The sequence below is a fragment of the Mixophyes fleayi genome, chromosome 1 (genome assembly GCF_038048845.1).
Source record: "Mixophyes fleayi isolate aMixFle1 chromosome 1, aMixFle1.hap1, whole genome shotgun sequence".
Classification (NCBI taxonomy): Eukaryota; Metazoa; Chordata; class Amphibia; order Anura; family Limnodynastidae; genus Mixophyes; species Mixophyes fleayi.
In genome coordinates, this window is record NC_134402.1 from 148488661 (window position 1) to 148502951 (window position 14291).

General features: G+C 38.2%; 1 protein-coding gene across 3 annotated transcripts in view; it reads right to left on the minus strand.

Moving 5' to 3' along the window:
- Nucleotides 1-2796: 2796 nt before the first annotated feature.
- Nucleotides 2797-14291, minus strand: part of BMPR1B (bone morphogenetic protein receptor type 1B) — a 349352-nt gene continuing 337857 nt past the window's right edge. For all 3 annotated transcript variants that reach the window (XM_075201541.1, XM_075201552.1, XM_075201561.1), the window contains 4 exons: nt 10800-11097; nt 5584-5759; nt 5141-5271; nt 2797-3856 (listed from right to left, as the gene is read on the minus strand). In XM_075201541.1, the coding sequence (XP_075057642.1) occupies nt 3731-3856; nt 5141-5271; nt 5584-5759; nt 10800-11097 (731 nt within the window). In that variant the 3' untranslated portion in view covers nt 2797-3730. The remainder of the gene's footprint in view (nt 3857-5140; nt 5272-5583; nt 5760-10799; nt 11098-14291) is intronic.

Consider the following 14291-nt stretch of genomic DNA (forward strand, 5'->3'; position numbering starts at 1 on the left):
TCAATACACGGGTTAGCAAGAAACTCTTGTAATGAGCTGTGTGACTTTGTACAATGCAGGGCTCCAGTAGAACCACATTAACTGTAATCATTGTTCATGCTCTTCTTAATGTAGATGAATAGATGTGGACCGCAGATATCTCTGGTGGATTGTTATTATTTATTGCAAACACATATACAATCCAATATGCTTCCTCCTCATCATTGTGATCTAATCTAACTACACACACAGCAGACATATATCTATCTATTTATCTATCTGTCTATATATATATATATATATATATATATATATATATATATAATCTCAATTAGAAATCAAGTATTAAACATACCTGCCCTCTTCCTGACTGGCAAGGGGCTCAGTGGCACAAATTGTGTCATTTTGGCACCACATCCCCCACGGCATATTGGCATGATCGCATCATCAAGGTGCAGCTGTGCATTGCGTTATTGTGTCATTGAAATCCCCATCCCACCCACTTTTCTAGAAAGTAGACAGGTTGCGGGAGGACAACCTACTTTCCCGGGAATTCAGGTGTCTCCCAGACACTCTGGGAGAGTGGGTAAGTATGGTATTAATAGCATGAATTAGTGACCCATGATTTCTATATTTTGATTGGTTAATAATTGATTAGAGAGGGAATACATTTGCATATTAGTCTTTCAGGTAGCAGCATTGGGACAGGAAAATCTCCACAGGTGCATTGCACGAAAAGGTAAATGCCACATTAATGAGGAGGCATAAAACATACATCAGCATGGAGGCGCTAAACGGGTGCTACTAAAAGGATAGGAGGGGACCTGAACAACACCAGCTCAGCGTTTTTCCAGAGTAAAAATGCCCCCACCACACAGAATGAAATGCTCCTTTATATGTGGCTTCTCCAACTGTTTATCACATTGTACTGATCATCAAAACCAGAATTATTGTTTCTGCACTGCTCTGCAAAACATTGGTACACCAATTCTGTACTCTGCAAGGAATGCCGGCCCTCTGCGCACCATCATCTTGCTTTGTGAACCCATATTCCTCTGCGGAAGTCTAGACGCACTTGTACAAATCAAGGGACATGTGTGTGGGTGTTTTGTGCTTCGTAAATCACCTCTTTAGTTCCATCCTAGGGCAGACTTGAAAACTCCTAAACAGACCTAATATTGGAAGAACAAATGTGCAAGTCATGTGACTGGTCCCTAGTGAAGGACGGGGCATTGTAATAAAACTGAAGTATTGCCAGTAGCATAATTATTTTCTGTATATTAAGATCACAAATCTATAGAGCAGAGGATCTCATCCCGAGATTCAGCATCCACAACATGGGTCGTTGTGTTATTTTGGGTCATTCTGATCCTTTTTTGTGCAACCTTATAGTGAATTACTAATTACAATGTAATTTTAAAATTAAAGTTATTGTTCAATTTATCCTGGTCTCTACATCTGTGTTGAGCCTATGCTCCTGCGCTCAGGCTTGTCTCAGGCTCCCAGCTTGTCCTCCTGCTCGGTTCTATGTACTTCACTGTTAGTTCATTGTTGTTTGGTCTAACCCCACCTCCATTGTATGGCGGCACTGACCTTTTTGTGGTGCCTTGTGAATAAAAATAAATAATAATATAATAAAAAGACTAAAGCATGGAGGGGGCACATTTATATGAGGGTTTCCTGTTTAGCCAGGGACCATAGATAAATTTCCACCTGCAAAAGGACTTGGTTTTTCTATATCCTTAGATAAAGCATCTACTTACACTGTTAATGAGATGCTTTTCACACCTCACAAATATACTTTAAGGGGTAAACACATTCATACCATTGTAAAAAAAACATTTAAAAGTACAAAAGTCACACATATAATAAAACAACCCTGACTTTACTTCATCATCATCAGCAGCTATTTATATAGCACCAACACTCTTAGTATTTATTTTGGACATAAAAGTGGTTTAACCAAGCAGTATTTTTGGTGAAATAAACCCCAAAAGATTAATTGAGGGGGTGGCCCTAGGCTGGATTTTCACCATGCTCGTTTGCATCTGGACCTGTAATCCCACAAACGTAGTTACAGAGTGGTTTATTGAGTAGTAACAAAAAGCAGAAGGTGGGTGCACACCATTGTAGGAGCGTGGTGGAATAATAGATACATGTGTACAAAATTAAATTCACAGCGGGAGGTCATTTTTTTTTAGTTTGCAAATCTGCATAGTATGTTTAATGGCCAAAGAAGGTAAAGAACACCTACTGCAGAAGGCTCTACAGAAAAGCATTAACCTTAGATTTGAAAGTAGTTTGGTTAAAAATATGTTGATATGTTCATAGGTGATGCATGTCATCTTGCAAGAAATAATACTCAGCACATGCAAACATGAATGAATACATTGACTTACATTCAGAACAGTATGTGCAGAGCCCCAAATCACACTTTGTACCGAAAATAACCACTTTCCATTGACTTTGATATATGGCACGTTGCCTTTGTCTCTATCACTGCATCTAAGATTGCAGTGTGCTGAGAACCATACCAGGGGTCACGACACTGAGCTTCCTAATCATACAACCTTCGGTTCTGTGGAGAAATATTGATCCTGAATTGTCTTGAAATTTATGTGATTTGCACTTTTTTGTTAGTGTTACTCTTACTTTCCTATTTAACCCACCGTAACCTATTTTAGTCCTCTTTCTGGAACCTTCAGAAATGATTAATTACAAAATCTCGGACTCATGATGAGTGTTTAAGATTCTAAGCTTGTTGTATATGGACATTGACTGTGAGAGTAAACACATAGCCAGGACATAGTCAACAAAGTAATTTGCTATTTTATTTAGGAACCAATGGAAATGTGGAAATGGATTCCTCAGCCAAACTTAGATGACCTCTAGTAATTTAGGCCAGTAAAGTAACAGAGAAACATAAGAGTAAAAGATGTTGTAATAAAAGTGGCAATTTGTTAAGTTAATATAGATGGGTAATATAAGAATGACTTGTTTTGGACATTGTAATTAGATGGAGAAAGGTTGTAGTTTTGTGCAGGATAGTGTGAAAATGGGTCAAAGCTTTACTAGTCTCTTCGTAGGATTAAATGGCAACCCATTATACCACGACTGTCTATTTGGTATACTATTCTCTGGATCTGGCCTTCACATGTTTTAGCATGGCCCCCAGTTGCTGTATGCCATGTTCTATATGGTCTGGAGTGCAAGTATATGTTTACTACATAAACACATATATGGCCCACCACATATTACAAAGGCATAAAAAAATAGGATAGCACAAAAAAAAGTCTTGACATGTCTTCATTTCCAACAAAGACCATGAATGCTATAATTGCCATTTTTGAAGTTTGTGTACCATTATTTCATGACAATATACATATGATATATGATGTATGTCATACTGCAGTTTACATCAGACCTTTTTTATTATCAGAAGATTAAAGAAATCTGTTTTTTGTTTCAAAAATTAAAAACGTATTTGCTTTCACAGAAAGCAACATGCTAACTCTTTCATCTAGTCATTGAAGCCATGTTTCCTGTGTGCACCATCCTGAGTAATGGTGTCTACAGAATCTTGTCCAGATTGTAACTGGTGATTCAGCAGTCTAAGCATTTGTACTATGAGTTTATGGTGCTCAAGGTAAACACAGATGTTCAATGTGTAGAAATGTGTTTTCTCTTTAGGATTATCAGTCACATAGTCCGCATCCTTGGGCTTCCATATTTGGAGCAGTCATGTAACAAATCAAAGCTTGATATCTTGAGACTCTGACATTTTGGCTAGCGTCTTCTTTACACGTAGAGCTGTGAGGCGAGAAGCAGGGTTGTGAGCCCAGCACTCTGTCATCAGTTTTCCCATCTGTCTCAGACACTGCAGATAAAAAACATTGTTTAGAGACCCAAAATCAATCAGCTTCAGCCCTTTTCAATATGAATCAGTGCATTACTGCGCTGGTCATTCAAGTTACCAAAGGATCATCCAGTACACCCCAATCTTAGGACTCAATGGGAAAATAAACTTAATATTTCCTCATATTTAAAACAATTTTCAAACAGGGTACAACACATGGTCTAAGTATTGTGCAATGCATTGATATTCCAATAGCAGCAAGGTTCATATTTGAAGGCGCACCACTTCCTGTTTTTCCATTCTAACATACCATTTTTTTACCTTCGTTGCTTTTAGATAAAATCACAGATATAAGCAGTTGCATACAAGCCCTAGATATTTAAATCTCCTGGAAAAAACCATGTTACAATGCAAGAGGTGCAAATTAGTATTCTGTTTTGCACATAAGTTAAATACTGACTGTTGTTTCATGTAGCACACAAATACTTGATAGCTTATTCGTACACTGAAATTTAAAGTTGATATTTGTGTGCTACATGAAAAAACAGTCAGTATTTAACTTATGTGCAAAACAGAAAACTAGTTTGCACCCCTTCCGTTGTAACATGGTTTTGTCCAGGAGACTGAAATAAGAAGTTTCTTACGTTAAGTTCCAGGGGCGGGCTGGCCCGGGGGGCAGGCCGCTCGGTCAGACCGCTATTAGGGCTGGGGGGTAGGCCGGCCGCCCCCCCGGGTGCAATATAGCACATTTTCACCGGCGTCAGCGCACAGGCGACCGCATCACATGACAGGGGATGCGGCCGCGTCATCAATGACGTGACCGCATCCCGTTTCATGCGATGCGGCCGCCTGTGTGCTCCCCGGGCTTCCCTCTCCCAGCCCGCGCCTGTTAAGATCCTTAATGAATCAGGCCCTTGGTAAGCAGGGAAGATAATGGTTGTGGGGGCAGGAACAGAATATGAGGATGGTACGAAGAGAAGCATTTTTTAAATATTTTTATATATATCGACTGCACAGGAGTTTGTGAATCAGCCCTGAGAAGTGGTCTTAGTTACTAAATCTCAGTGAAGACTTAACATGTTTGTACTGAATACTGAGTGAACTATCTATCATTTTGTAGTTAGCTAAAAATGTCCTGTTAAAAAGAAATTTCTGAGGAGCACTGTCATTCATGTATATCCCTTGCTCAGACATAACCATAATAGAAATATGAATATGGGAACATGTTCAACAAAATGCTTTTTTTTTTTAGGAATTTAGCAAATGACATAAAAGCGGAATAATTTCATGTTTGACATCCCCTACCTCATCACTGCTCCATCTGTTCGGAAATGTGGGTCGTAACCTTCGGATACAGACAATTTCCCTCATGTCTTCATAAGAAGGGTCGGTTGGTACCACATCATGATAGGGCAGCTGGTACTCTTCTAATATACCTGCAAAATACATTTGCAAATTGTATTTTCCTTTTTGCCTTTTTGCTTGTCCTTTTTTTTTTTATATTATTTATACAAGAAATCAAACAATATTTCTCTTCTACCATAAGGAAAATACAAGCTCAATTTCATATACACTTGCCAAAAACCTGCTAAAGGAGTTTCTTTTTATGGGTACAAATCATTAAACATGGTTTCGCCAGCTGAGATTTATCAGAAATGGGACCTCAAAGTGAGTTCTGAACACACAGATTATTTACAACCTCTGTATATATAAAAACTGAAGCAAAATAATTCTATTGATTTGGTTACCTCCTGATATACACCGTCTCGCTACTTCCCAGAGGATCAGTCCAAAGCTGTACATGTCTGCCATGATATAAGACTGGAAATGGTTCCTATTCAAGCTTTCATCAAGCACCTCGGGGGGCATATAACGCTTTGTGCCCACTCTGGTATTTGGAGGTATGTCCACTTCATTTGTATCACTGCAGCACAAAATACAATATATAAAAATACATTTTATAAAAATAACAATTGCAAACAGTGAAATGTACACTGCATCAGCCTATGGTTCACTCTTTTTTCAGTGATTTTTTGAAGGTAATTAAATATATAGCTAATTTTCATGAATAGTTTGTATGCTGGTTTTGCACTCAACCCTAGGGAACACATAACCAGAAGGACAGGGACTGTTTAAACAATATGCTACAAAATACTTTGCATAACAAATTCAGTGTCTAAAAAGAAAAAGAAAACAAACAAAAGACAATTTATTATTCATTATTATTCATTCATCAGATAAACACACAACCAAGTTTAGAAATGACTGGGTGAATGATTAGAATATAAATTGGTTGGTTTAAAGATGTGGATGTTCAATAGTATTGTATAACGACAGGTATAAAATATGGCATAGAAGATGGAAAGGTGACACAAACTACGGTCATGAAATATGTAAGCACACTATTCCTGAGCACAGATACATTGGACATTATGTATATATATTTCGGGGCTTATATCTCGCTAATGATCAGCTTTTAATGACAGGAAGGAAAAAATCTGGAACATTGTGCTGATAATGGTTCAAGAAGTTCCATCTCAGTGATCTGGTATATTTTACTAGGTTATATTTTTATTATTCTAACACCTAGCACTCCCAGGTCCATTATGGGTGATTACCTGTAACAATGTAGAGGCCCTGTAGCATCCTAGGATCTGCTACCAGCATACACCTAGACAAAGCTCTAACTAAAATATATGCCATCCAGACTGACACATCTAATGACACTAAGCATAGGATTGGTCCCTGAGAACATACTAAGACCAACCTTTTAAAACGTAATTCCGGGAGATCCCAGGCAGGGGGGCATGGTTGGAGGGCGGAATGAATCGCGGCATTTTGCCCCCCAGCGACAAAATGCCGTTTTTGTTGCAGGGGGCAGGGCCAAAATGACATGATTCACCACGAACCGCGTCGTTTTGACAGCAAGTTGCCGTATGCGGGATACTTGCCTGCTCTCCCGGGAGTCCGGGAGATCTACCTGAATTTCGGGAGTCTCCCGGACATTCTGGGAGAGTTGGCAAGTATGACTAAGACACACTAGAGCACCATATTTCCTGTGATTGAGCTATATTGGATAAACTATTGTTGTGCATTTTTAAAATGTGTAGTTTGGTAAAGAATTACCACATTCCATAGTTTCTTGTGATAATTTGGGAATATTTCCTTCCTATGCACACTAATGAGCACACTACTTGGATTCTGAAATGACTGATAGTAAACAATAGATTACAAATATAGAACAGTTGTTGTAAACTGGAGGCCACAGCTCTTAGAGGGTCTACAGGTTCGAGACAGGGGGCCATGAGGTCGGCTGTGCACCTGAAGGCAGCGTTATTCTGAAGTAAGCTCCAGGGCAACTGGTCTTGTGCCTGCCAACCAGTGTCAGAGTTTCACTGCATCACAAACAGTATGCGTGACATATGACATCAGTTAGTGGTGTACTAAAGACATTATTGTCAAATAGCCTGCAAACCACCAAGGAAACCAGTTTTCCCATTTATGGTTTCCCCTCCACTAGCCTTTTATATACAGACTGTAATAGTTCATGAGTCTGCAAACCCGCTACCCTCTCCGCTTTGTTGCTTTACCAGCTTGCTAAAGTTCTTTTATGTAAAATTAATAAACTTTGTCTACACTTCAGTGTATTTTCATTACTGTGACAGAATATATAGTGTAGTGGAATTCATCATTTAAGCATCCTAGACTAAGCAACAGGACAAGATGTAGGAGTGGGAGGCAAAGGAATAAATGAAGGAATAAAGGTGCCTGGGGTATGGATGGGGGGAAGAGAATGGTGTGGGAGAGAACATAGTGGAAGAGATGGAACAATTGTGTGCATGGTGGAGGAGATGGCAGTGTGTGGGTTGGTGTGTGGGTGTTTGTGAAGATGGTTGTGTGGGTGGGGGGGACTAATAAGTACAGGGCATATAGGTTAAAAAAAATCTGTTTAAATCTCCCTCTTGCATGTAGTACAATGTTTGCATGTATGCATATAAAACTGTGTTTTTTGGTTAAATAAATGTGTTTAAGTTCATAGCTAGCAGCTTTTACTACTTTAGATGATGGAATTCAGTTGGTGGGCCTTTCATTTGTCTTACACATGTTTGGCAGGGATCAGAATGAAGAAGGCTGAGAACCTCTGTATATACAGTTAAAGTGCAAGTTTGTCTGTTGTCATTAATCTTAAGTGTTCATATTAGGCTATTGGAATGTTGCCGTTTACTCCTAGAATCTTGTTCCTGTTTACTTAACCTGTGCATGAAACACTCTGCTCTTAGCCCCTCTTTAATGTGCTAAAATAATATAGACTTATGGATTGTTTAAATAATTTACGTGCAAGGCTCTCAAATATAAAAAAAAACAAAAATTGTGGTACTTTTTGACATTGTTTTGTGCTTTGTTATATTTATTTTCAAATATAATACTTCTACAATATAAACACTAAGTCATATTCTGTTCATCAGCCATCCTATGTAACGTTTAATATATTCATAGAGCATGTTTAAGTTGAAACAGGGGGAAGGAGGGCCTATTCATTAAATCAAAAAGCTGAAATCAATCACTCTGTCAAAAACCATAGCCATATTTTGCCTGGCTAGTGCAACAATGTGAATAACAAAAGGTTTTTCAATGCGAAGCAGGAACTCAGTGGCAAGACTTACTTTCCCCAGGCTAGATTTAAGTATTCAAATGCGCAGCCACAATTAGACATGGAACTCAGTGGGGTGGCAGTTCTGTCTCTGACATTTCATTAGCATTTTACTAAATTCCAAGGACAGCTATAACAATGAAATCTTTGCCGGAACATACTGTAGAAACAGATTTCTATCCCTGAACTCTATACTACTTTGTTGTAAAACAAAGAAGATTTTTTTTTCTACTGTGCCTTGACACCTTTGTATTACTCAGCAATAACTGCTCTGAACTACTTAAGCTGTTTAGTAGGGACTTTGTTTTGCCACACAATTGCACTGCGTAAATAAACCACAAGTGATTTAGTTCTATTGTCTTTTTTTATGTTAGCTTTTTAATGTCAGAGCTGTTTAAAGTGTGAGTATGCCTCCTAATACCTATTTCATTAAATTAGATTTTAATGGGATGGAATGAGTCGAGGAAGAAAAATACATATATTAGTGCTGGTGTTTCTGAATTAAAAGAAATGTTTTTTTTGTCAAAGCAAATTCAGCTGGAAATTATAATCGCCATGAATGCAGCTTTCGACTGTGCAATAATAGTGCAGAGTAGTAGAAGGATGATGGAATTATATAGGAAATTAGGTCAGATTTCCACAGCAGCAGCAGCATAATTGTAAATACATCATTCATTGTTTTCTACCTGGTAAACAATTGAGCAAATTACTGCCAAATTTTTAACATGTCTATCCATTGGAAGATGTCATTGCTCAGTATTTGATGCCATCTACAGTACCATCGGTATATAATGGGCAAAGTTGCTTAGTTAATTAACTTTTAATATATAACTGATTTGTGCTACTGGAGGGACTACAGTGCCTGGTATAATCCTGTGTCAGCCATCCATGCCATCTATTAACTTTCATATCATTACTGCTGCCAGTGTCTCAGTTCTCTCAGGGCAGTCATATTTTTGCCACTGTAAATCTGGCATAATAAGTGGTGACTAATCAGCAAATATTATCTCCAAATGTTCTCTAACGATATAGTCCTTCTCCATTACCATCTCAATTACTTGCTTAAAAGAGTACTTCAAGAAATAAAAAACACATCTGTCATTAAATGCCAAATGCCAATGCCACTGCCCAGAGGTGGAACTAGGAGGTGCTATTGGGTCCAGTTGTGATTGGGGCCCCATCCGCTATGCCAGCCCCCACTCTGCTATTGTAAGCATGTGCAGTAAAAAACAAACAGGCCTTCACTGCCCAGGTGCCATTCCCTGCACAGTCTCAAAAAAGCAAAGTATTGACTTATGGCAGGGATGGAAAGCATGCCATGCCACAAACAAAGTTTGCTATGGGGCCCAATAATTGAGGGTTACGCTCCTGCAGCTGTCCTCCAATAGAACAATGCCCATGCCATTGTGGTTTTTAAGGTCTTTACTCCCACTGCCACCAGTACATGTTTCAGGCATAAAAAACCTGAAAAATTTGAATTTACACACAATGCAGACTGCCCTGAATGGTCCATGCCCATCAGCCACAGTCCATGCCCATCAGCCACAGTCCATGCCCATCAGCCACAGTCCATGCCCATCAGCTACAGTCCATGCCCATCAGCTACAGTCCATGCCCATCAGCCACATCAAAATCAGTTCAATGCAACCTATATACCTCTCCCGACTTTATACCTGAACAAGTATCACACACTTCTACTAATTGAGAGAAAAGAGTCTTATAAGAAATTTACTTTTTCCTGGTGTTATCATTTAATACAGGGATTTTAAAATGAACCATGTCTGCACCTTGGCACATCTTTCACTGACCTTAGCAAGAAGCTTATTGAATTATTATTGAATCTATCACATTTTGTTGCAGTGTCACTTTTGTCCCTATGAAAACATTGAGAATTGGGGAGTGAATACATTATTGCACGTATGGTGTGTAGTTGCCATAGACAGTCAGGTTATAGCATTTCTATTAATATGGAGTTAATACTAATGCTGTTTAAGTTCAATTTAATTGGTTAAGGATGCTCATGCAAGTTTATATCTCAATTTCTATTCAGGCATTCAAATACATTTGACTTTTTAGTCAACTACGTAATTAAGTATGTCACAACTGTTCACAATGGTGCACACATTATGTTATTCCTGTCTATGTGATCCATTTTCATATACATTTTCACTGACAAGTACCAACGACTCAAAGAGAGAAAAGGAGGGGGTGCTGGGAAGACAGAGCAAGAGAGAGTTCAACAATCATGATTACACTTCACTGAACTAGCAAATAACATATTATGTGCTAATCTAATTATCTTATATTACTAACCTAATGAATTTTACTGCCAATCCAAGGTCTGCTATACAGCAACTTCCATTTTTCTTCACCAATATGTTTTTGCTTTTTAGGTCCCGGTGGGCTATTGCTGGCTTGCCCTTTGTGCCAAATATTTCAGTATGTAAGTGGCAGAGGCCACTGACCGAAGAGTAAGCCAGTTTCAGCATTGCTTTAGTATCAAGGGTGGTCGATTTCAGGTAATCATAGAGGGAACCATTTTCATGATAATCTGTAATCAGATAGAGTTGTGTCCACGATCCTGTGCCTTTAATATCAGCAGCAATGAACCCTGAAATAAATAAGAGTTCATAATTAAGTGAAAGCAGAAACGATAGTGGGGAGTTACATTTAAAAAATTCAGAAATGGTCACCTTCCAGCATGTTTGGTACAAGGAAAAACTGACTGTACTGCCCAATGACAAAACCTGTAAATTAACATGTCAAACAAGTGTACTATATAAAATACATTATATAAATGGGCCCTTGTAAGTGGATATACTGGTGGGTCCTGCATCTTGTATGTAAGCCAGAGTGAGGTACGGATACTGGAATACTGCAAATGGTTACAAGCAATTTCTGATATTATTTTGAGATGTATCACTAAAAATAGCAAACACTCGAATTCCAATCTAATTGTATTCCTAATTTCAAGAACACCAAGTGCTCTGAAAGAATTAAAATGTAAATCATCCAAAGGAAAAGTGCGCCATCTACTGTACATTTCAGGCAATAGCAATAGTCATGTATAGTGAACAGCAAGGTCATGAAATTAAACATACACTAGAGGAAGAACATTACCCATGTGACAATGATAGCTCTGTGGTAACAAAGGATGTGCACAGAATATATTGCCCTATTTATACAATTGAGTATTTTATATCTGGACCATTTATTGTAACCACTGGTATTATAAGATGTCCATAAAATTACTTTTGATTTAGAACTTTTTGAAAGTAATTACCAGTATACTGGTTATTACTATGGATACTAATATCCATAGCCATATTTTTTCCCTTAACGTGATCTGTCAGTGATGTGTGTTTTTTGTAAAGTAGTGATAATACTTTTGATAATTCAGAGATTTCTCTGCTTTTGAAACATTCAATACTAAAAGGTATTATATGTTGTGAAGGATCTGTGATAGGCACAGACATTTCATACACCACATGGCATAGACACACACATAGCATGGTTTTGTAACCCACTATAGCAGGATCTGATAAAGGATGCTCCTGGAAACAATAAAGATCAGTTGTACAGTAGTAAACTGTCACTAGCAGCGTTTCCCATGAACAGAACAAGCTGCGCAGACAGACCCTTTTATCTTGGTTAAGACATCTGCTGCATTTTACTGGCTGGCCCATTAGCCCCAAACCAGGACAGGTCTAACCCTACACTTCTTCATCTCCAGGAATCATAACATAACAGAATTCTGGGGAAAACATGCACATACACATTTTACATTCTTACTTGATAAACATAAATATATACATCATATATCACTAGAAAAATTGCCTGCTATCACACCATCAAATATTCTCAACCTATTTCTGCATTTATTGAAGTCTTGAATATGTGTATGATGGATATTATGCTGGAATCATATAAAACTAATTTTTTTAAAAAAAATTATGTCAATGACAATCAATAGAATAGAGAAATATTGCAGTGTCCTTGCTTTGGAATGTTATATAAATGTAAACAGACAGAGATTTAATAAAACTGAAAAGGGTTGAAACACTGTAGCTGTTTTGGTTATTTTATAATTGTAAACACATTTGGCCTGTTTCATTAAGGAGTGAAAATGCTGATTTTGCGTAAAAGTGCAGGTATCTCTAAGGTGCGCGATTTTCAGTAGTATCACTTAACAGTATCACTAGGTCTAGTCTAACTGCCAATTACTAGTGATGACGGCTGTGTATGGTAGTTAGAACATGTGATTGCAATCAGAAGCATCTGTAAAAATGTATTTTATGTACAGAAGACATTCATAACATCCTGATAAATTATTTTATGAAAAAATGGGAAAAAAACACATTGTTATTTTTTTAATCTTTTGTCATTAATAACTATATTATTAGCAGATAGCATTAACTGAATACTATTTTTCTGCGCTTTCATATGTGACTTTATATTCCACATATGTATGAGACGTATCCTGCAGTGTCTTGTCTGTTAGAGCAGCACAGACCTACACCCGCATTCATTACGCTTCTTCAGATCCGCTCCTTATTGTATACGGACGCATGTATGTCTGATGTACGTGCATTTTTTTAAAACCGCACTTTAAGTTCATTTTGCATTTGTTAATGAATCAGGCCCATTGTGTTGCTAAGAAGTAAAAAGGGTAATTGGATGTAAGTCTACTCATTGGGGCATATTCAATTCCGATCCCGATCCGCGGGCTGCGTACGAAAATCTGCGTTATTGCGGTACCGTATTACCGGCAGTACTGCGCATTTTCCGCGGTAACGGATCGGAATTGAATATGCCCCATTGTGTCACACATTTTGGGTAAATATCACTTCTTGTTATCTATGAGGGATGGACCCCCAAACCAGACTGAGGTTTCAGCTATTTTGTAGCTTGAATGATGCTCCCAGCAGTGCAGGGTAGGCAAACTGAGCCTTCTAGCTATATATTTATTTATTTTTTGCCAAAGATATCCATAATTTCACATTTCACCTCTGGGCCCCGAGCATGCTCCTGTCCCACACAACTCCCATTCACTAACATCCAGAGGCATTGATTTTGTGATGCAATATCAGTGACTGCACTTCCGCCTGCACACAGTGTAATAAGAGCACAGTGATTGAGATCGGTATATAGTTACTAGGATGGTACTTTACTCTAATTATGTTATTAGCCAACATGCTGGACTTTCTGCTCCTGAATTTTAAGTTCTTTTTCAATGATCACACATTTCAGCCAATGACCTTCTTAGTAATTAAGATTTAATATCTGGGAAATAGAAATCACAATGGAAATGTTATCGACCTCCATGCTGCAGTCTTTCTTTATATTGTACGAAATACATTTTTCTACCCATTATTTATTCTTTCAGGTCATGCTGTGCAAAAAATACACTCTAAAATATATTAAACAATGTAACCTGGTTTTTTTTAGTTACCAAATAGTGATAACTATATTGTATTTATTTAATGACTAAATCACTGGGGTTTATCCAGATACAAGCAGCCCTGTGCATGTTGCACAGCATTCTATAAACACTGTGTAGATGTGATTGTGGGGTGAGGTAACAGTAAGAGCAGTCCCTGACTGAGTCCCTGGAAGCCCGAGCTGACAACCTGGATCATATCTGGGACTTCGCTTGGGATTGGCTGGCCACCAATTTGAGCCATATTGGTGCTCAGGTCCATGAGACTGTATCACAGAGTCCATGACCACGCACAGTAGGAGGTCACAATCATCGGCCGATACGGTTTTCTGGAGGTCCAGACTGACAGCTTTTCAATCCTCATT